The sequence below is a fragment of the Corvus brachyrhynchos genome, unplaced genomic scaffold (assembly GCF_000691975.1).
Source record: "Corvus brachyrhynchos isolate BGI_N302 unplaced genomic scaffold, ASM69197v1 scaffold62, whole genome shotgun sequence".
Taxonomy (NCBI): domain Eukaryota; kingdom Metazoa; phylum Chordata; class Aves; order Passeriformes; family Corvidae; genus Corvus; species Corvus brachyrhynchos.
This window is the reverse complement of record NW_008236629.1, coordinates 986,794-1,011,115: the sequence shown is the minus strand read 5'-3', so window position 1 is coordinate 1,011,115 and position 24,322 is coordinate 986,794. Positions and strand designations below refer to the sequence as shown.

Sequence of the window (24,322 nt, the reverse complement as noted above, 5' to 3'; positions counted from 1 at the left end):
TTCCTTCTGCAGATTGTTACAGACTGCTTCAGACAGCTGCAGGGCAGAAAGGCCTGGTTGAGAACACAGGACCTGGTTACACAGCAACCTCATTGTGGCTTCAGGTGTGCAGGCAGAAGGGTTCACTGCTCTAGTTCAACAGGACAGGGTTATCTCTCTGCCAGGCAGGGTGCCAGCCGTGTTCAGTTACTCATGAATCAATTGAGAACCTTTGGCCACAATGAAGAGTTGTTCAGCTTCTGCCTGAACACTTGCTAAACAGTAAAGAAACATGCATTGATTATCTGACATCTAGATCCAGATTGCAGTTTATTAATCTCAATTCTAGTGCATGATTTTTTCCTATGTTTGCTATCACACAGTGTATAATTTCAAATTGGGAATTTTGAGAATTCATGGCTGACTGTTAAAACATCTGATGTTAAAAGTTACATAAGCTGTAGAGTAACTGAAATAAGTGATGATGGCAATATTAATGTGCAAAGCCTGAAGAAGGGTGCTGTCTCTTGAGTACCCAGAGGAGAGTAAAAGCAATGGAGCCTTCAGCTACGTATAAATGTGGAGTGACAGCTTGCAGGAAGAGTGAAGGAGAAGGAGGCGTGTCACCTCTGGTTTGGGCACAAAGGCTAGGAAGGTGTGCTTTGAGTATTAATAGCAATGTGTGATTAGTGCTTAAACTGTGACTTTTGACTTGATGTGTTACTGGAATGTGTCGGGTCAATGGAGGCTGTGCAGGCTGTCCCGTAACTCCTGGTAGCTGGAATGGCTTTTGTGTAATGCTAGTGAGGCAGCCTTGCAAGTCAGGGTGATGGTGTTGGACTTTGAGCATCTTTATAACTTTTCTAGTAAAGTAGCTAAGAGCAGTTTTATGTTTGGGCTAAAAATAAATCTTGTTTAGGTAAGAATCTAGTAACTTCTTCCCTCTTGTTGCAGATTGGAAAAAAACCCCACCAAAGCAACATTAAAAATATTATTTCTTAATCCAATTAAGAACGTCTGGAAAGACTAAGGGAGCAGGCAGACATGTAAGTCTAGTAGCTCCACTATGACTTCTCAGATGTTTAGAGTAAATTCTAGACTTTTTTCAGATATAGGAATTATTGCTCTCTACAACTTCCTGAAAAGAGGCTGTAGGTAGGTGGGGATTGGTCTCTTGTCCCAGGAAACCAGTGACAAGAGATGAGGAAATAGCCTCAAGCTGCACCAGACGAGGTCCAGGTGGGACTTTAGGAAGAATTTTTTCACTGAAAGGGCTGTCAGGCAGTGAAACAGACTGCCCAGGGAAGTGGGAGAGTCACTGTCCCTGGGGGTGTTTAAGAAACAACTGGATGTGGCACCGAGTCATGGTTTCATTGACAAGGTGAAGTTTAGTCAAAGGTTGGGCTTGGTGATCTTGGAGGCCTTCTCCAACCTTAATGATTCTGTGATTCTATGACCTTAAGATAAAGCTTCTGGATGCAGAAATGTGTCTGTACTTAAAATATAACCTACTGCTGTGTCTTGCCGTTACTTTTACTTCACTATTCCTTGAAGGAGAAATCCTTAATGGAAATAAATTCCTTAAATATCAGATACTTTATACTTCAAGGCCCTTATTATTTCTACTTTATGGAGTTCCATCAGTCTTGTCAGCCTGTGTGATTGCCGAGAGGAGTGAGTTGGCATTTTACCTTGCAAAGGATGTCTTCATCTTTTTCTTTCCTTTCCTTTCTTCACTGTGGGTGGTGAGGGACTGGCACAGGTTGCCCAAAGAAGGTGTGGATGTCTCATCCCTGGAGTGTTCAAGACCAGGCTGGATGGGCCTCTGAATAAGCTGATCTAGTGGAAGGTGTCCCTGCCCATGGCAGGGGGTTGATCTTTAAGGTCCCTTCCAATCCAAGACATTCTATGTGAAATCTGCTTTTGGACTGTTGATGGATGTCTCTCTCTCTCTTTCCTGAGGCAGATGAGTGGGTTCAATGATAATGCATAATCTCTGCTGCACTCCTAAACTTGCTGGTCAAACAACTAAATATTGTTTCTTTTGCTAACAAGTGTTAATAACTATAGAGTTCGAATCTCAAATGCGGATACTAAGGAAAAAGTTGATCTCTCTTTTTCTTTCCTTTCTTAATTTCCCCAGTACATTCTCATGTGAACCTACCCAGCCTTTCAGTGGCTAACATGGGGCCCAGGACATTGCTCAGATGAAACAGGAGCAGGTCTGTAACGGAGTGCAGCACCTGCTTGTGCACGGACACTGTGGGGTCGCGGCAGCAGTCCTGCAGCGTGCCCAGATCCTCGGTGGTGCAGGGCATCAGACCATGCTTCAGGAGGCTCCCAAGCACCAGCAGAGCAGATTTTCTCATGCTGGTTTTCTCATCTCCAGCTCGCTCTCTCAGCATGGCCATGACTTCTTTTCCATCAGGCCTAGCAGCGTCACTGCTGTCTGTCAGCTCAGTAGTTTTGGAAGTTGGGAAGATCTTCAGTGGATGGCTGGACATGGCTTCTGCACTGATGGTCGTACTTGCAGTGCTTGTTTGCTTCTGACACTGTGTGGACCGAGGAGCTCTGTAGTAAGTCCCGAATGCTCTCCAAACCAGCTTACATTTTGAGACAATGGGCAAAGCTGCTGGGAGCTTTGCTCCAGACCACGGGGCCTCTGTCTGATCACCAGCCAAACACCATGACCTGCACTAAAACTTGTGCTTTAGAAACCTCTGATGCTCCAGGGACAAGGAGCTGCCCAGGTTCCTCTCTGGCACCTCCAACAAAGCCAAGGCTACATCCAGAGCAACCACTCTGTAGGGAACTTTGTGGAGTGAATATTTATAAAGCCAAGTGATGAATTCAGTGAACTCTGTACAAAGGAGTTTGTCTAGTGGGGTCACCAGGGCCTGGACAGTATAGGTGAGATAATCAGCCTTGTCTGGGACCTGGGCACAGATATGTTGGAGCAATATTCAGAGAATGAGATAAGCAGCTTCTTTCAGCTCATCTGCTAGAGAACTGATGAATTTTACAGCCTGGTTGTTGGCGCTGGTCACAGCTGATGTGATGGGAAGGGCCTCACTGCTCTCCACCATCAGAATGACATAGAGGAGTCGATGGAAGATACATCCAAGGGTCTTATCTTCTGTGCCATGGAGAGGGGAACACTGTAAGTACAGTCCATAATAGGCCAGCTCAGGAACGTACTTGGTTTTTTTAATATCTACGGCTGCTGAAAACTTGAAGTCATGGAGCACTGGCTCGAAGTTGGTCATTTCAACAAAGACCTGCACGCAGTTCTGCATGCACTGAGGCTTTTCTTCTAGGGAGAACTTGGGCAGAAATCTTAGGAAGTTTTTCAAAAGAAGGAGGATGGCGTTGTGGACTTGGAGAAGATCTTCTTTTGAGAAGTAAACATCCTCACCATCCTCTTCCTCCTCCTGTTCCAAAATCTCTTCCATGCTGGATTTGTCATTCCTGCATGGTTTCCTTTTCTTTCTATTTCTTCTGGCACTGGGCTGTGAGCTGTGTGCTGTCTTCCTTTTCCTCAGTTCTTCAGGCAAACATTTTGTCAGGATGTGAAGACATTTATCAAGCATCACTTGATGGAACACCTGGCTGACTGTGCTGCCTGGGATCTCCAGCAGCAGGAGGTACAGCCCAGCCGCGTGCAGACTGAACATGCTCTGCTGTGTGTTTGCTCTTTTGTGCTGGCCCACGTGCACAAAGTGATGCAGTACAGCCACCAGGGCCTGGTGGGACAGGCTGTTCCCAGCAAACAAGGTCCAGACATTCTCTCTGCTCTCCTGGTCCCCGGCAGCAAAGGGCGCCAGAGCGCTGTACAGGCAGGTTAAAGGTGTTGAGCCCATTGGCCGTGATCTCCTCTGCTATTCAGGGATTCAGATGTAATGACTGAGGCATGGACTCAGACTGGCAGGGATAGCGAGATGTTTATTCAAAGAAAGTAGCTGGTTTTATACACTTCAAGACACAATATTTCCTTATATGGTGTTTTTCACTAAGTGACCTATCACACGTTGCCATGTCAGCAGCACACTTTCTAAATGCCCTTGTATGGGGGTGATCACATGCTGTTCAGGTGTCTGTCAGCTTCTGGCAGGCTCCTCTTCGTAGTGCATCTGTCACATGGCATTTCTTCCCCCCACAGTCAGGCAGAGACAAGCTTCTCTGTGCTGCCATGGCGTTCTGCAGGCACATCCCACAGCCTGTAGCTCAAATCTGTCTTATCTCTCCCCACAAGAAGAGATTTTGGAGTACCGCCTGAGAAGGTGACTCGTGCCCAAGAACCACCACCATGTAATGAGTTACCAGAAAATGAAAGAAGCTATGCTTTATTTACCGGTAGATCCTGCTGAGTGATAGGAAACTGTTGGAGATGGAAAACTGTGTGGAGCCCCTCACGACAAGTCATCGAGGCTGCTGAAGGGAAGGCAAATCAAACCAGTTTGCAGAGGTGAAAGCTATTCAACTAGCCCTAGAGATTGCTGAGAGAGAGAAGTGGCCCATACTTTCATCTCTCTGCTGACTCCTGGATGGTGGCTAATGCCCTATGGGGATGGCTGCAGCAGCAGAAGAAAAGCAATTGGCAGCACAGGGGTGAACCCATCTGGGCTGCTGCATTATGGCAGGACATTGCTGCACGGATAGAAAACATGACTGACTCTGAAAGTACGTCATGTAGATGCCTTTGTGCCCAGAAGCCGTGCCACTGAGGAGCATCAAAACAATGAGCAAATAGATAAGGCTGCCAAAATTGGCATAGCTCAGGTGGACCTAGATTGGGAAAGAAAGGGTTTATATAGCCCAATGGACCCATGAAACATCAGGGCATCTTGGAAGGGATGCAGCATACAGATGGGCTCGTGATCTAGGGGTGGACCTGATCACGGAGGCCATCACACAGGTTATCCATCAGTTTGAAACATGTGCTGCCATCAAATGAGCCACACCAGTGAAGCCTCTTTGGAGTGAAGTGCGGTGGTTGGGTTTCCAGTGTGGTGAAGCCTGGCAAATGGATTACACTGGGCCATTGTCATGAACACGCCAGGCAGGAGTTGTATCCTCACCATGGTAGAGGCCACAACTTGCTGGCTGGAAACGTACCCAGTAAACCATGCCACTGCCTAGAACGTGATTTCAAGTCTTGAAAGACACGTTTTGTTGGCTTTCTTACATGGGTTTTTTCTCCCAAGTACTGATGTTGTTTACAAGTCCTGTTTCCTTCCAGCCGCCACTTCTGGGTTGTTTGTTTGGGTTTTGGGAATTTTGTTTGTTTGTTTTTCCCTATATAAATATCCAGTTAGTCTTTAACTCTGCATGAGTTTTGAATTTCCAGTGATAGTGTCCTTCTTCAGTTGCAAATTTGCCATTATTCTTTAGTATTGTTGAATATTTCTTTATTTTTGTGTTTCGTACAGAAAGGAGGGGAAGACTTTCTGTTTTGTTGTCTAAGTACTGCTCATTATAGTCAATATCTTTGTAGTATTTTCTTTGTGAGCAATACTGTTATTTTCAATCTGCATGTAATTTTTTCTTGGATTTCTTGGGTTTTTTTTCTAATTCACTGTCTAATTTATTGTAAACTAATATAGCAGGCAGTGAAAATATCAAATGTAACACTTTAGATCCCAGTAAATTGCTGATTTATGGTATTGATGTTACAATATTTCTGTGTGACACTTCATTCTATTTTTATGAATACTGAACATTTTGTATGCATTTTGATATACAATCACATCATTGTCTACAGTATGCCTGCTTTCAGTTCCAGACTTGATGAAATTGATTTAGATTCCGGTAATGAGGTTAGTTTGTATTTCTTCTTCAGCCTGACTTGATAGTAAACAAATTTTCTGTTAGTTTACCAAGGATTCTACATGTTTGAAATTCCTGAAAGTGGTCATGAACTTTTTCTTCTCCAGTCTTTTGGCCTGTCCTTGCTTTTTGAAGTGCAGTTAGATCTCAGTTAAGTATTTCATACCTTTTCAAGCAGCAGCAATAAATGCTCCAACAGGTCACTTCCTTCAGTACTAAGGTCACTGTGAATTCTGGAGCACACAGTATTTGTGTCTCAAACTTATTATCTTGGTTTAATTTTGTTCCAGCAGAGTAGTAGGTGTTACATGGCATGCTGTGCCAAACAATACTAAGATGGTTATTTTTATGTGAGCTCGTTGGCTCCAAAACACGGAAGTAAATTTCCAACAGACGTGACTGCAGTTGGAATGAAACCCACTTGTCTCTTTCAGTGGAGGTGGTGTTTGGCAAGTTAGGTCTGGATCCCAAAAGTAGTTGTGCTCTGTAACCTAGCCTGCTTGTGGACCAAAATAAAAGGGAAACTTGTTAAGGGTTGGGTTTCATTGTGTGGAGGCTTTCTCTTTGGTCCTAACCAGATTTTCTCTTCCCCTTTTTTCTTTGTCTTAAGCTATTCTTTCCCTTTCTCTTTCCAAATGACTGAACTGGTGTGGTGCCTACCAGTGAAGGATTCTGCTTCTGTGAAGATCATCCTAAATAGTTTTTGTCTGCCTATTGTCATCTCACTTATCCCCATCTTTAAATGCTGTGGAATGCAGTCCACCCATTTAAAAACTGCACTTTCCACCATATTTTAAAATTTAAATGGCTTTTGTATTTAAATTGAAATTTCAGAGCAATAATGCTTCTGTTGTGTTAGAGCTAGGAGCAGGAGACAAGAAAGAAAGGTCTGTTCTGAATATTCCCACACATCTTTTCCCTCAAATGCTACAGCTGTTTTATCCCTTCATAAATCTTTAATCAGAGGATTTCAATACTTAATTACAAAAAAAAAAATTAACGTCACATCATTCCTTTGCTGTCAGGCAGTATTTTCCTTATTATGTGGATAAGCTAGGCATTAAGGGACTATGTGATTTTTGCACAATGTCATGGCAAGCCACTGGCAACCTCTAAGACTCCTAATTTATAAGTCTGTAATCTGCCAACTTGACACTAACATTCTTCTTCAGCTGGCAAATCCAATGGAAACATCCTAAATCCCAGCTGGGACTAGGAAGAGTTATTCTGAGATGAGAGTTAGTGCATAAATGCGCTAATGCTGTCATTATCAGCATCGAGAACACACCAAATAAAAGATGAGTGAACATACAGAATAAAAGTGCAAGTGTTTCAGGGGTGTGCACACAAGGTAACTCCTCAGGGCCAACCACAGCAGTGCAGAGCAATGAGTGGCACGTCCCTCTGCAGCTGTGGCCGTGGGGATGAAAGTTAGCAGTACTTATCCTAACATCCCTGATCAGGCAAAGGGGACTCGGACAGGTTTAGCAGTTTTCTCTTCCTATCACATGCATGCAAGTTTTTTTGGTGTTCCCCAAGTGGTTTTTGAGAGTGGTGAGTTTCAGAGTGAGTGCTCTGTACTAGACATGAGAGAGATGATGATTTTTCAAGTCTGTTTTTAAAAATTCAGCTGATACCACAACATTATTTGTGCTTGAACTGCCTTTTCATGCTCTTTCTTTGCAGGCAGGAGAGAGATAAAAGTTTATGCAAAATGACGTACCCAGAAGCTTCTTTGTTTTTCTGGACGTATCAGTTGAGCAAATAAAAAAAAAATTACTTTTCTGGGTAGACTCTTTTTTGGTACTCTCTTTGTTATCCTGGCATTTTTATGGGACTTCAGGTATTGGAGCCCTATGCAGTGACCTATGTCTTTTAAGTCAGACTTTAAAAGGTACCTAGGATAGTGACAAAGTTTTGTACCATTTTTCTTATGATGGAGATGTTGATCATAAACTTTGGATAAACCAGGTAAAACCGATTATTCTTTTTCCAGAACTGAGAGACAGAATTAAAATATGAGAGTAAATAGTATGCCATGGGGTAGAGGTATTAAACTCAACATTTTAATGTCTTCCAGTGCAGTTACCATAGGTAATGAAATAATTTAAAAATCTTTTATTTAAAATTTTGCTTAAATTAAGGAAATCCATGTGTGAGGGCACTGTACAACTTCCTTAAGAGTAGTGTAGGTAGATAATCATTTAAGTCTATTTGACATTAGTCATGCCACTGGGCAATACTGTGACTATTCACGTCTTCCTGCTTTCGAGTAGTCTTTTTCTCTCCTGAGGAAGGCATGCCCAAATAACTTTAATGTAACTTACCATTGTATGTATATCAAAAGAAATCTTGCTTTTGATATTTCTTTGATTTAAGCAGTAGTCAAATACTGCAGGAAGGCATGCACATAATTTTATTTTTATATTCAGTAGCTTAAATGATGTGGTTTAAGATTCCATCTCCTATCCTTCCCTCCTGCTTTTCCCATAGTTGGGGGTGTAGCATTAGAGGATTCTTCTTTAGCTGGGGAAGCTCACTATGATTTTTCATGCTACCGTGGTGTGCAATGCAATCTGATCTTACAAAACAATAGTATGCAGTGTGCAGTTAACTGAAATGTTTAGATGACGTTTTTGTCACAGAGTTCAAGGTCATGGATCTTGTGCATTCGGAAGGAAATTCTTGTGAACGGCTGAAACGATGCTTCACCTGCAGTGTGGCTCTTCATTAGCCGATCGGAGGGATTTGCGGCATTGGCAATAAGTTGTGCTGGTTGCTGGCTGCCTGCCAGAGCAGGGCTGCTGTTCCAGGCAGCAGGTCTCTGCCTGAAAGGCACTGTGTTTGCAAGAAGAATGCGGTGCAGGGCTCTCTGTCGAGTCAAAACCGACGGGCTGTCCTTGCCTCTCTGAGACAATTGTGTGTTTATGATTTTGTAGTATGTGATGTCATGAGGGTGTTGGCTTTTAGGAATTTCACTACTGAGGAAGCAGTTTGAAACGCAGGCAGAATCCTCGAGACCTTCGAATGTGCACTTGGTTTCTTTTTAGTTAGCTCTGAGCAAAGGTACAGATGGATACGTACGTACATATTTTTTTAGTCAGGAATTAACATATGGAATATAGAAGAGATTTAAGTGGATACAACACCTGAAGGCAATGTCGAGCCAGTCTGGATTTTCAAACTCTCTTCCTCTACCAGGATATCCATTCTACCAGGTGTCATGCAGGTATATCATGTTTTAAGTTTTACCTTCTAATGCAGTTGCATATAGATCTGTAGCATGATTATTGTGTTAACTGATCTTTTTTCCCTTTGCTTTGTTCTCGGAAAAGAATTATGAAATTGGAGAGTTAAGAAGCTGAAAACCATAAATGTAATTTTAGAATGCTATGTGCCTGACCTTATAGTTAAGTTCATGTTTATTTAAAGCAAATATTTTTTATTTCTAAATGTACTAAATATTTTCAGAGTTTTTCTAACTGGAAAAATGAAGTTGTAACCTTGGAGATTTTTTAAAGTGAGTTATGTATTCAGATACTGCTGTCATTTATTGGGAACCAGATATCTACAGTGTTGAGAAAAGGAAATTACACAGATTTCTAAAACATTAATGATTTAAAGTCTTTTCATGTATAATTACGTTAGGTAAACAAACCAAAGTACTTACTGACATTTTGCTTCTAAGACAATTCACACAAAATGTGCATGTGTGAAAAGGTGATAAATACCAGTGTTGTGGTAAAGCTAAATTGTACGAGCTTCTTATTTTATCTCTTTGACTCAACAGTCCTGTTTTATTAATAATCCTTCCTTCTGAAAGTGCTGTATAACAGTTTTCTAGTGAATGGGCTGGATTCTAACCATGAAATTACTCTTCCTGCTGTAGAAGACTGTAATATTGCATAATAATTAGAGGGAATGTGTTACAGTACTTCTGTGGCTGAAAGAACTCAGGTTTCTGGCACACCTTAATACAGGAATGTAATCTCTGTTAATTGTCTAAATCTGAAGTCCCTGCAACAATAACAGAGGGAGGGGAAAATGGGAGTTAGGAGTTTTGTGCTATTACTCATCTTTCAGTAAGACATATGAAAAGAAGGATAAGAGAGTAAGTTAATTATTAACATACTCAGATCTGGAGAATGAATCTGGCAGTCTCCATAAACTACAGCATAGAGAGTGGTATGGGTTAGTTTCAGCAGGCTACTGTGATGGTCACTTGTGAGTAGAAACAAGAGTGATTCTGTACAATGTTCATTTAAACACTTTTTTGTGTGTTTCTTGAAAAAAATTTACATATTTGTATCTCTGTAGAACTGTCTGCTCAAGGGTACCAGTAAGGTTTTATTGAACCCAGAGTTAGCTCTTGAGAGGTCAACCACAGTGACTCCTCATGGCTGGTTGTCCTTTGGCCTGACTTTAGAGGATGCTGAAGTCTAGTAACCTTTCTCTCATTTTTCTTTTCGTTTTTTTCCTGGCCATTTTTTGTGATAATAGGCACGAATAAGCTGGAAATTAGACTAGAGAAATTCAGTAAATGGCAGCTGATGTGAAAACCTTCTCTTCTTACCTGTGTGTTAGGTGCTTAGTCAAACTCACAGCTTTCCTGCTCCTTAAGATCAGAACATCAAGAGCCACAACCCAACTCCCAAGTTTCCACAGTGACCTTCTGGACAAGAACGAAGGTCTCATGAGTGGGTTCCAAGTCCTCTGTTGTGAAAAGAGACAGATTAAAGTTCCTGAACTTTTGGATCCCAGTTGCTTATCTGCATTTCGGTTTTAATTCTCTCCTTTCTGTTTCTTACATGTTTTTAAATAGTTATTCAGCATTTCAGTGAAGTATGTGTTTAATAATTTTTAGATAAGATAATTAGTTTCTGTTATATGCAACTGAGCTTATTAAGCTCCTTATTTTATAGATGTAAAATTGGGTGGACTTAACTTCCTTTAATGACTAAGTCATTCTGACTTTGCAACTCTGTTTTAGTACCTAAAAAGAGAAATTTCTTACATTGTCTGCAACCACTGATAACTGTAAAATGTAAAATTAGTATTCCTGCAGTCCTTTTAGAGCTCATCCTCAGTGCAGAATTTTTCTTTCAGAATAGTAACGTACATCCATTTTTGTTTGGGGATTAATGTACCTTACAGAGACAGAGCTGAATTAGAGTCTCCATTGCACTCTAGTTGTCATACTCTGGTTAGTGAACTTTTCCAGTAAAATAAACAGGCAGTGGGACTACTGTTTATCATAATTGGTTTGTGATCGTGATTGGTGTGTGATCTCTGTGGATAGTATACATTATGCCGAACTTGTATATTGACAGAGCCATTAAATCTACTGTGGCTTGCTATTAGGATAGCATAGAAGTCCTGAACAGAGTTCTGGAAAAGCTCTCTCTTCAGGAAGCTTTTTGTCCTTTTTTTGTAGATAAAACTAATTTTCCACAGATCAGAGTTGTCATTGGAGTTGCCTGCTGTTACAAATGGGTTGTGCTTTCTCTTAAGCATTAAAGAAAAATAGTTTTGGAATAATATTTTTGTGGAAATATGGTCTGGAGTATTGATAGTAGCCTGTTCTGGAGGAATGCATAGTCAGTGTTTTGTTCATTTATGGTTTTCTAAGATTGCTCAGGGCACTGTTTATCTTGGAGATGACCAAGATGCTGTCTCCAAAACTGGGTCACTCGGGGTGGCATGGCCTCTTGGTTGGCTGTGGATTATGGCATTGCATAAATCAGGAGTTCAACTCAGGGACTCTGTTTTTTTTGAGCCATATTGTAATTCATTTTTGGTACCTATGCAATGCAGAGTTGGTGTTTCTTGGGAGCTTTCCATATTTGAACAGAATTTAGAGATTAATATAATTTATTTTGAGTGTGATAAAAAATACCTCCTTTTTCCTTTTATAAGGGCATGACAAGAGATCTGATATTAGTTGTAGGAAATGCTCCACATGATTGAAAAACACTTGGGGTAATTTATCATATTTGTTCTATTGCAGCTTTGGTATATATTTGGAGAAAATATGACCATCTCTAATTCATCTGCTTCAAGACAGGTGGCAGCAAATGTAGAATTTGTTGTTAAACTTTAAATGGTGGCCAAAGTAAGCTCCCACGTAAACCTTCCATCCCTCTGGCTAGTATGGCATCAGCCAAGTAGCTCGCATTTTTTCACCTGCTTCATGGTGTAATGTTGGGTTTTCTTTGTATATCATATGGTGTAGAAGGAAGTCTGTTCAAAAGTCTTTCAAAATAGTCTTACCATGTTTGATTTTCATAAACTTAATCAGTAGAGATTAAGAACAAAGGCTGTACTCGCATCTTTCTCCCAGTTACCCTGGTATAGCAAGAGCTGTTTATTGTAAGAACACTTGCTATCTCTCATTGCTTTAGGCTGCTAGACAAGAAGAGCATAGTCTTGTGAGTATTTCTTTGGCAAAGAGAAGATGTCTAGTATCGTAGACATGTTTTATGGGGGAAGCCAGAGCTTTCAGCTCTACTGGGATATCAGCAGATTGCAGCCATTTTAGAAAACAGTAGGTTTTTTTTTTTTGTTTGCCTCACAAATATATGTTCAAACGTAGTTTTGAGTAGGAGGAGTTAGACCTCTTTCCTCACAGGGAGATGTGATATAATACAAAACCCAACCGTGTCTCAGCTGTGGAGCAATTACTGGTGTTTTTGTGATGTAATTGGAGTTTTGCTGGTGGACTGTGATACCCTTCATAAGAAGATTCCCCTTTGTCCTAACCAATATCAGAACCTTCTGCATCCCTTTGTAGTACTGGAATTTCTTCTTCTAGTGAGGTCGATGGAAACCATGTTCACAACAAAAGTCTGTTGTTCAGATCAAGACATCCTTGGAATCGCACATGCTATTGTACCTTTTCTGTCTGCTAATAAAGAAAAGGCGGAAAACATACCTATCCAGTTGTTGATAGTGAAAACTTGCAATTTTATGAATTCAAGATGAGTCAATTGTACCTGTGCAGTTGATTCTGAATGCAGTTAATGCAAATTCTGTCCAGTCACAGCAGTAGCCTAAGTAAGCTACTATAACTGAAACTAAGCAACAAATGGGCATGGCTTATCTGTGGAAAGGGAAGAGATTTTGCAGCATTAAGCCACTGCTTTTCTTTTAAAGAGGGAGCCACTGCCCACTTCAAATGTTGCCTTTTACTAGAATCCATTTCTTAAATTAAAAAAAAAAAAGAAAAAAGAAAGGTGCTGTATTGTAGACAGAGGAATAAATCTTGATGACTTCCATGGTGTGCAGTGTTAAAAGACACTGAATGCTTTTAAAGAAACGAATTTACTCAGTTTTGTTTGTAGCATAATTTGACAAGTTTACCTAAATTAAAACCTTTTGAGAAATAATGTGCCCAGGCAGATTGTAATCAAGAAGAACAAAAATTATATTACAATATTTGCTTGTTTGTTAGTGTTAGGGAAAGTCCTGGGTAGCTATTTAATACTGCTGTTCTGAATATTCAGCAGCAGCCATGTGTATGACGGGGATTTACAGTTGCATTTTTCTTGGAATAACTAAATCAGTTGAGCAAAACTTCCTGTATTTTATGTTCTTTGTTGGTTCAGAGCTATTGCCTTTCCTCTGTAGGGAGAAGAGGAGGAGAAAGGGGAGGGCAGAGTTTTTGACTAAATGGACAAAATACATGCAAGAACATGGTACGCTAAATTCAAGTGGGCCTTAGAAGCTGTTTCCTCACAGAATTTGATTTTTATATATGGCTACAACAAAATGTAGCTTTCATGTTAGGAAAGGGAGGTTGGTCTCTAGTTTTTAGAAGGATAACTCCTTCTTCAGGGTTTGGGAAGAACTACTAAAGAAAGCTGGTGGTGTAGGAATATGTTAAATTTAGATTTAAGTAAGAGAGGGAATGATTAAAATCTGAAAAGGACAGTTTTATGTATTTTATTCTCTGCAATATTTAAAATGTGGGCAGGCTATTTTTATATTAAAATGATTTAAACATTATATATATATAATTGCTTTATAGGCAAATGAAAAGATTGCTTTTAAGTAAAAGACTTTTTTTTTTTCTAAGGGGCCATGATCATGATTAGAATGTCAGCAGTTATTTGGGCTTGACAGAACAAACAACGCATAAAAAAGCTTCCCATAATAAAAAGTAACTCATTAAGCAAGATTGGGCTTGAAAAAAGAGTTTAGCTTGCAGGGAATAAATCTTAAGTACAAGGTGCTCTTTGAGAAGACAAAACCATAGGAAAACTGTTAAAGATGAGGCAGGTTTCAAGGTCATCATCTGTAGCTTCTGTCCAGAAGACAGAAGCATGAAGTGGTGAGGGATGTTGATTCAGGGGGTGGGCTGGTGCTGCGGTTCCTCGTGGTGTTGCACGACTTTCCTCAGTTGCTTCCTTGGAAAAGTGGAGCTGGTAGGAGCACATCTCTTACAAAATGCCTCTGATATGGCAAATCTCTTTGCTCTTCTGATCTCTTACCTCTTGCTCTCCTGCCGGTCCCCCTTTTTTCCTCTCTCTGTTTATTCATTTTTTTTCCTCTCCCCTATTTTGTCCCATATGAATTGGAAATGAAAAGCTACGGTGTGTGAGTGACCAGGAGATGGACACAATCCTGCACGAGGCTCCTTGGTGACCTGCAGGAACAGCTATGGAGCTGTGTGTGCTGATGCTGCCCCAGGTTAAAAACTGAGCTCTTGTGAAACTGTTGGCAGTGATGCAGGGCTTGTTTCACCTCTCTTCAGTTCCACTGGGTATTGCCTTCTTTAGGCATCTGTGTCACTTGGGGTTCCTCAGGTCTCTCTGTTCACAGTCCCAGTGTGGCTCGGGTTACACTTGCTGGAAAGGGTGTAATCAGATGAACGGGTGGCTGATTGCAACCATTCATTATAAATCATTCTGTCAGGAAAGAGGAAACTCTGAGGAAAAATGTGAGCATTATGATAATGTTATCTATTAAGAGTCCTTAAAAGGAGGTAAAAGTATAAACTGCATATGGTGCAAAGCAGTACCTCTGATGTGGACTACTTACGTTTCTAATTAATTCTGACTGAAACTTTTAATATTTCTTCCTGTTTGCTTTGTGCTTTCTGGTATTTCAGGCTCTTATTCACAGAAATGTAACTGTAGTTCTTCTAATGACATTGATATTTGGGTGGCAGAACCAGTTACAGCAAGTTCTGTGTGGCTTTTTTCTTCACTGCTGTTTTCTAACACATTATTCATTATGAAAAAAGGAAAAAGTCTAGCCTAACTAGAGGTTCAGACGTAAAATATTTTGTACTCTCTATTCTGAGCACTTCAGCATGAAGTGGTGGTTTGTTCCTTTATTTTTGGAACATTATGCATTATTTCTGTTGTTTTGTGGAAATTTGACTGTGTGTTCTGAAACAAAATTTTGTCTCTCTTGATATGAACGTACGCTGACTTTGTGAATGATGATGGTTCTGAATTCTGTTTGGCTCTTCTTTCTGTTTCCATTTCTGCCTCAACAATTGACTGATCTACTTACAGCATTAAGTTAATGAATTATCACAGATCTTCGCTTAGAACTGTGCTTCCCAGGATTTACACTCTGATCCTTTTGGAGGTGAAGGTGCTTGGATACCTTTTGGTTCCTTTTTTAAGGTCCTTACGGGGATGTGTCTGACGGTTTTCTGCGATTTACTTGGAGTGTTCAGAAGAGTCCAGGTTATGCAGTAAAATGTAGCTCACAGAATCGCCCTGTAACAGTGTGAGTTTAGGCTCTTAATACAGTGGGTTTGAAGATAAATATCAAACTATGTTTGAATCTTAGAAATTCAGCCTGTAGAGAAATACTGTTCTTTCCAGTCTACATGAAGGAAACTTTGGCTTTTATTACATCCTGCAGTTTAAAGGATGGTCCTAGAAATGGTCCTGGTTTGTGAAGCATTTAATTGGTAATTTGAGAAATGTAGGCTAGGAATTTGTAACAAAATTTGGTCTAGAGGAAAATAGTTGAAGCACTGGCAGAATGTTTGTGAAGCATAAATTTGCAAGCTTCTTCTTTATGCAAATACAAAACTTACTAAATCATAAGTGAGGGCATTGCAAAAGCTTAAAAGTTGTTTTTAAAACAATTAACTATAGGAAAATTAAAACTAATGCTGTGATTTATGTTGGTATTTGAATAAGTGTCTGCTAATATTTGAGTTATAACAAATTGTTAAATATAGATTGTATCTATTCAAAACAGATGTAGTTATATTTAGTCTCACTTTTTATGCTGTTATTTTGGCAGGTGTGTGATTTATGACATTGCTAATCCAGTTTCATGAGTCCTGCAATTCATTTGGAGGACATCTTCCTGCAGAAAAGGGGCATAAATTTGAGCGCTTAGTAAATGGATGCTTATATACTCCATTTTTAGACTTTTTGCAAAAAACCAGACTTCTTTTTTCTCACATGCTGAGTGAGGAGAGTCATCTTAAATAAGACACTTATTTAAGCAGACGGTTGGTCCTGTTGATGTGTAAATTCCTCTGTGCTGCTGAGATGACTGCAATGCAGATAATGCTGATGGTGCTCGCCTTTTCAAAATTTACATCAGGTTTTCAGCTCCTGCAAGAGGTTTCATTCACTCACGACTTTGGGTGAGGAATAATCATCTGCTGAAGCAGACAATTACAATGGAGAGGACTGTAATGGCTGAGATTATGAGCTCATGTGGGGAGTGTGCCAGGGCACTACATGAGGATGCTGCTTCCCTGGTATGTCTGTCTGGGCTATGACCTGCCCCGAGTGACAAATCTGATCCTGTGGAGCACTTTCTCAGAAATTAATACCTGTGTCGTTTTCAGACATTGTTGCATGTTATTCTCTTTCCTTGGAAACTCTTGGGTGTTGTACCCTTAAGCTTTGCTTGCTGTGACATTACTGGCATTAGTTCTCTCTTCTCTGTGGCTACTGCCCTCTCCGGCAGTGGGACAGCATCTCTGCTCTGTTCTTTCACTCTTCAAATTTCAACTCTGCCCGCACTTTGCTGCCCCTTTCCCAATTAGTGTTGAAGACCTGCCCATTTTCCCTTTGGCTTTGCAGAGCCTCCTGTTAGAGGCCTTGTCTGTCTGCAGGGCTGCTGCAAAATTCTTGGAGCTCTGTAGCACTTCCCCTCCTCTTCCCTATTCCTGTCTAAGTAATCCACATTTTACCTACTGCTTTAACTGCATCATCCGTTTGAAAAATCCGTTTCTTGGCTCTCCTGTTAAACTGCATCAAGTTCAAGCTTGTCTTTCTTGCTTTAAGACATGTCATTAGCTCTGTCCCCACTCTGGTTTTTTACCAGGTTACTCCCTCTGCTTAAGTCTATTCAGAAGTGGATGTAATAAAAATTACTTGCTTTATGCTTGTGTGCTGTTTACCAGGTAAGATTTCTGGATTTGAAATCCTGGTTTGGAGAATTCGTAACTGTTGGTTATTCATTTATTACAGTTCTGAAAAATGTAATTTTCTGGTCTTTCCCAGCTTCTTTTGGCTTTTACTGTTTTCCATTCCCTCTTCCTGTCCTCTTTCAGGTAAAAGCTGGAGTGTTTTCCTTCATTTTCCTACAGCTGTTTGGTCTTTTCCATTGCTCTTAAAAAACAAAAAAGGTTGCCTGAAGGGAAGAAGGGAAGTAAAAGACAAACTTAGGACATTACCCATAATTGTGGAGTCTTTTAATGGTGCCTTTGTCTTCTGTTGGGGAGGGTGAGGTTTGAGGTGATTTCACAGATCCAGAAACACTGTTCACCAGAGTTTTTCTGCTGTGGATTGTTCCCACTAATGAAAAGTCAGCATGTGTGTATTGATTAGAAAAATGTATTTGTATTGCAAATCAACTGAGTTTTACTTAGAATGATTTTCATGTGTGTCCACCAGGTACTTCTGGTGTTTTAACTCCAGCTTTTCTCAGCTGTTCTGTATCTCTGAAGAACAGTAGGAAGTGTTGGTATAGCTTTTGGATGGGGAAAGATAGAATCAATTTTTCATTCCAATTTTGACTATTCATGTGGAAACCTTAAAGGCAGGTTTGTTTTCTTCCTGTCCTGTGTTACCATAGATGGATAAAATGCAGAATATTTAGTATGTGGCCTGCGTCAACTTGTTATACTAAAATCTCACTTCACAATTCAGAATTGTTACAATTAAAGACAAGCAGCATGGATCTATTAATGCCTCCTAAGAGTCTTTTATGCTCCCTGGCAGAAGTGTTTTTCTTTTATGGATTTATTGCTACTGTCTGCTGGGCCTGAATGTGCTGAAAACACTAGGCAAATGTGCAGTGGATTTGGTAATGTAAACTTTTCTATTGCTTTGCACCATGGGTCTTGATTTCACTCCACTGTGCTTTCTCTCTGTATTCTTTTCTGCCCACTCTCACCCTGCTGGGTCATGGTTTGCTGTATTTCAGATGCTAACAGCTCCTGAAGATAAGCCCCTTATTTTAAAGTACAAGCTGTTCTGAAAACCTCAATTGCTTAAATGTCATAATTTTACATGTTTTAAAACCTAAATTTTCCTAATAACGAAGGCATTGAATGTCTGTTCTTTCGAAGTTTGCATACTCTACTTACTGCAGTGATTTGAAAGAAACTTCCTGTATACTTTATCAGTATTAATGTATATTAAAATAGTATTCTAAAATATTCTCTACTCTTTCCAGTTTCAGTTTAAACTTGGGTAAAGTGTGGTTTGTAAAAGTTCACAAACATACTCCCAAAATCTGTTTTTTATATTATGACTCTGAACTTTTAGAAGTTGAAAGCTTTACAGATGCAGAGTCAATGGCAGCGTTTATTCTTTACTTGAGTATTGGGGTGGGTCAGGAGCTGCAATAAGAGTTTGGGCTGAAGTTCTCTGAAGCAATGCTGGGTGCCTAATTAGTTCTGTTAAGTAGTTGTGTCCCAATACATGAATCTATTCTCTGCTGTGTTATTTTTAAACTATTGCCTATTCCTTGGTTGTTTTTCCAGTTGTGAATATCCTCATGCTGCACATTTGACTTGACAGTTTGTTCAGCTTCTCCTTGCATCACATATAGCATATTAAGACCTGCTTGAGTACTAGCCAGAACTTTCTTGGTAGAGTGGTCATTGTTAATCTGCTGATCACGGTTAAGTGCACTGATTTGGAAGTGGAGATCCGTAAGTGTTGGGACATGTGTCTCACATCAAAGCCATGCATGTGTGTTTGCTTCGTAGAACTCTGATGAAATGCTGGCAGCCTTGACTGGAGCCCAGCCAGAGGCACCTTGTGTTGTGCAAGCAGTTGTGGCTCAAGTTTAGGAGTGTAGTTTGGATGGTGGAACTAGTTCTTTCAAAGGAAGATACCCTTTTTGGACAGTGGAAAGAAAAACTGCTGTAGACCAAATTGATAAACTCATGTGGCATGAATTGTCCTGTGAGAATCTGCAGAAATTGGTTTGAATGCAAGGGTTGCTTTGACTAGACCACTATGCTACTGTCAGCTTCCTTACCCATCACAATATCTATCTTCAAAGCTTCAGAGTCAGAGCCATGCTAACCACCATGGTACTCAGTAATAAGGCCAGCTTTTTGAGCTCAAAACATCATCATTTGTTTCCAAATGGTGTCTGTGGCTTTATTTCAGCTGCTGATTTATTCTGGATTTGAAGTTGTCACGGCAGGGCTTAGGTCATAAGTGCTCATTTGCACTTATTGCTGGGTTTTATGGAGAATTCTCACACAGAAGCTGAGGAAGTTTTCTTTGTTGATAAAGACAGGACAGAAAGCAGAGGTAGGAGATACCCATAGGACAGAGGTGACTTCTCAATATTCATATCAGGCAACTGCAAAGCCGCTGCATGGACACTAATTAAACATTTTCACCCCCCCCCCCCATAGTTCTACTACCTTGGGCAGGTGTGATTGGTAATTTGGTGGTTGCCTAAGCAGGTGTCTTGTACTCTTCTGGAAAAATGCTGCCAAAGTAGTGAGATCAGCAGCAGTAACACAAGTGGTGCTTGAAGAAGACATCAGGATTGTTTCCCTGTGTCCTGACTATCTCTACCACCATACTTCCCATGCAACTTCGTCTTCTGCTGCCCTTCTTTGATTTAATCTGTTTGTTTTGATGGATTGTTGGTTGATTGGTTGGTTTTAAATGAAAATGGTAATAATTTTGCCTTACTTGGTAACATACAACACACTTGTGTTTTGCAAAGCACCAGTGCCCCGCAGGTCTGTTTCAAAAAATGTGTTTGCTGCCTGTTTGGATCACTGTGTTTTGGTGCTTGCGTGAAATTACACGGGAATCTAATCTGATGGATGTTTGGTCACTGAGCAATCACTACGAATGCTCTTGTAAGAGTATCTCCAGATTAATTCCTTGAGGATTTCTTTTGTTGTTTGATTAGTGAAGAGCAAAAGATTTTTAACTCTGATTTGCTATGAATGTAGAGACAAAAGGATGGTTCCATGAGAAGCAACAGCTGGTATCTCTTGGTGTGGTTTTGAGGCAAACAGTTTTGTGGTGTAAACAAAGGAAGAACTTCTTCTCTAAATATTAAAATTTCTAAGTATACAGCAAAATGTAAAATGTGCATTTTTTTCTATTTCCTACTTTGGAAAGGGTGGTTATAGTTTTACCTTGGAACTTGCTTTCCCTAAAGTTATACTACATGCTGAAATTTTTTACCCTTAAAAATCTAATGTTCATACTTTGCTCATAAAATATTACTTGCCTTTTATAACATGTACCCTGATGTTTGTGATTTTGGAAGTTCTTTAAGATCCTTCAGGAAAGTGAGCTAATGATTGAAATAATTCCAGTAGCTTGATTAATATGATTAATACTATTGGTGTCTGGAAGCTGGTGATTCTGAGTCCCTTCTCCTTTCTACTAGTAAAACTAGTGCCTTTCATTCTGATACAGCAGAAGTTAAATGCTTCTGTGCATAGAACAAACGGAAGCATTCACAGTATTTGAGAAATTGCCAATTATGAGGGCTTTATAATTCAACAAATAAAATTGGAATTGGCTTATTGGCTCTTCTTGTTTTAGTTTAATATTATGAGTTCATGTTGGTAGTTGATACTGGCTTCCATCACTTCATAATTTTGTTGATAAATTTTACAATATAAGGAATCCAACATCAAAGTGTTGTAGAGCACAAATGTAATTAGTTATTGCTAATAGATGAAGTCCATTTCTCAGAACAGAGGAAAGCCAAAGACAGCAGTAACAGAATCATTCTTCTTTTCCCTTTTATGTATTATGTGGATGGGATATGATGGAGATGCAAGTCAGAGTGCTAAAGATAGCCAGGAAAATGTTGAGAGTGATTTAAGGTAATAATTAAGTAGTTGGCAGGATGAAAGTTTATTTCTTTATTTTAGATTTGACTTTCAGAGATGCTTAATCTTCAGTTAAGGCTATAGTAAATTTCCAAGGAGCTAAGATCACTCCTTTCTCACTCGACTTGTGATACTGGTTAAGCTTTAACATAGGATCAAATCTTACTGTGAAAAGGAAAGTACAATGGGTTTGTGTGTGTGCGTATAAAACTTGTTATTTTCATTATTGTTTTAATGGTTATTTCTAAAGATATTACTCTAAAACTTTCACACTGTGGATTGTTCATCTTGAATTCGGATCTTTTTTTTTTCTTTGCTGCACTCAAAGATCTTAACCATAGTTGAAGTGAAATCCACTGCATCTTAGCAGATTAGATATATTGTAGCACAAATAACCTGCACATCTGTGTTTCTTCCTAATAAGCACAGCTGTGAGTGATTAGCTGTAAGACAAATAGCTGAGTCTGACACTTGTTAAAAAGGTTTGAATTTTTCAATTGATACTAGCAATTGCTATCAATTGAGGCTTTTGTGATAAGGCTTGACTACCTTAATATTTCATAAAAATCTCTATTCAGGCACTACGTTAGTGGTGTACTGTCTCTATCAACCCAGTCTGGATTCAAGTTATTAATGTAAATAATTGCAGGAGTCCTCCTGATTTGTTTGGTTCCTGTAGGAAATTTGACTGAAGTCAGTGTTGGTGATAAAGCCTCTACTGGTTTTAATCGTTAACTTCTGGAGTATGATAGGTTAAACAAAGTAAATACAGGTTATTAATGCTACAGATTTTTATTTAGTTGATTTTTACCAGTATACATGCCAGAATTTTTTTGGTGCTGATTTAGAACATTCTGCCTCTAGAACTTGCTAGGTTGTGTGAATAAGCCTGCTGTTGTTAAATGCTGCATTTTAGAAAGGCAATCATCACTCTTGCTTGATCATGGTGTGGAACAATATGCAGAAATAAAGGGCTTTGGCTCCCTACCACTTCTTGCCCTTTGAGTAATAAGCAATTCAACACTAACTCTTCATAGAAGGATACTTCTTTTTGGTAACAAAATATGTATGTATTTTCTAAGAATAGTCAACTCTACTTTTTGTCCTTTGCTACTTCACTGAGTGTCTTAATGAGTTCTGGATGACAATAAAAATGATGCCCTTGACTTAGAAAAAATAATAAACCAAACCATTGAGCTACATAGGCAGCTAAATACTAAGATGAGAAATTTTTTATGTACTATATCTAACAGCCATGTACTTTTTAACATGTACTGTTCCTTTCTTGCCATCTGTGTTCTTTTAATGTCTTTCACTTCCTGTGAAAAAGTTATTTCTAGACAGTTTGGAGGCTTCTGCAATATTTGTGAAGTACTTGGCTTCAGTGCAGCACTGTCAGTACTATTTGTGATATTAGTGAAACTGGTTCAGACATTAATACCTCAAATACTCAATTTTATGCATCCTCCCAAAATTTCAAGTTTCCTGCAATCTCACTTACTTTCAAGAGATAATAGCAAAATCATGATTCTCCATGTAACACTGCCTTCTCAGTCATGTCAAGATCCTTCTGATCAATAAAAAGTTGCTCTTTCTCACTTTATGGAACACGTTTTTGTTCTGCCCATTGAACCTGAAACTTGTAGGAATTGATGCTTTCCATGTGTCTTTCTTGAATATTTGTTTTGGAAACTTTCACTAGAAGAACTTGTCTAGGTTGAATCCATACTTCATAAGGATATGCTGTAGTATCAGAGTGTTTGCTTTGTTCCTTTGTGCTTTTCTTTGTTGCTTTGTGTTCTTCTTCATATTGCAGTTAGTCATGTTGGGGGTGTTTAGCCTGGAGAAAAAGAGGCTCGGGGGGACCTTATCACTCTCTACAACTGCCTGAAAGGAGAGTGTAGCCTGGTGGGGGTCGGCGTCTCTTCCCAGGCAACCAGCGGCAAGATGAGAGGACGCAGTCTTACGTTGTGCTAGGGGAGGTTTAGGTTGGATATAACGAGGAATTTCTTCACAGAAAGAGTGATTGGGCATTGGAATGGGCTGCCCAAGGAGTTGGTGGAGTCGCCATCCCTGGAGGTGTTTAAGGAAAGACTGGATGTGGCACTCAGTGCCGTGGTCTGGTTGACATGGTGGGGCTCATAGGTTGGACCTGATGATCTCAGAGGTCTTTTCCAACCTGATTGCTTCTGTGATTCTGAATCTGTATGAATTTGTTTGCATAATCAAAACTTAATGCTTAGTGGTCCAGTTTGTTTTGTTTTCCATTGTGGTGTGAACAAATGTCCTTAACATCAGAGGAAAAGGTAATTTTTCTTTTCTGGGCAATCCATCTACGTTCCCAATTGGTTCATATGCTCTGAAACATGTATAAATATTAGTTTTGCCACTATTTGGCATTTTTATCTTGATTTGTATACTCTTGCATCATAGGAGTTTCTTTTTTTTTATGTTTCCTGACAGGACATGTCATGGTGGATATAGGCCAAGAAGTCAAGTTTTTTGTTTGTTATGTGACCTAACCTGATCTTCAGTAATCCAACACTAACTCTTCACACAAGGACACTCTTTTGGTAGAAAAATATGTGTGTCCTGAGAATAGTCAACTCCACTTCTTATCCTTTGCTACTTGATTGATGTTCAGAATGTACTTTAAATAGTATTGTCTGACGATAAGCTATAGTACAGGAACAGCTACAAATAACAGCAAATTATGAGATTATCAAGGTGTATCCATTTGCCAGCTTGTCGGAGAAAAACATGGCTATGTGGTTATATAAATAACTGCTGTAGTTTGTACTTCGTGGTAGCATGGAGAAGAATTAACACGAAGTGTTCCGCTTTTTATCCCCTTGTGTATTTTTAGCAGGGAACTGAAAATGTTTTCTAATCCCCAGAATTGTTTATGCATGCTGTGAGCAATGAATAGGCCTGTCAAGGTAGGGAATTATGTTTAAGAATCTGCAGGATTCAGAACGTGATGGCTTTTAATGAATTTTTTTAAACAGTATCTAACCCATTATATTTTATAAAGCCCACAACTGCATTTATAATTATTTTTTTTTCCCCCCCCCAAGACTAGAAAAGACATGAGATATCTTGCCCTCAGCTTTGCCTCCACTCCTTTGCAGGTAACCAACCAATCTGTGGGGATATTGGCTTGGACAATCAGTCCCTGATAAACACTTGAGATTTCCT

The 24,322-nt window shown here is 39.7% G+C and overlaps 1 protein-coding gene and 1 pseudogene across 5 annotated transcripts in view; one reads left to right on the top strand and one right to left on the bottom strand.

Annotated features, from left to right (window-relative positions):
• Positions 1 to 2,078: 2,078 nt before the first annotated feature.
• LOC103624944 lies at positions 2,079 to 3,891 on the bottom strand (annotated as a pseudogene).
• A 4,782-nt stretch (positions 3,892 to 8,673) lies between these two features.
• The window catches only part of PLEKHA7 (pleckstrin homology domain containing A7), a 98,970-nt gene continuing 83,321 nt past the window's right edge, over positions 8,674 to 24,322 (top strand). For 2 of the 5 annotated variants that reach the window (XM_017726587.1, XM_017726585.1), the window contains exon 1: positions 8,675 to 9,034. In XM_017726587.1, coding sequence (XP_017582076.1) covers positions 8,964 to 9,034 — 71 coding nt within the window. In that variant the 5' untranslated portion in view covers positions 8,675 to 8,963. Of the gene's footprint in view, positions 9,035 to 24,322 lie in introns of all 5 variants that reach the window. The other 3 variants (XM_017726589.1, XM_017726588.1, XM_017726586.1) reach the window with 2 other exon arrangements.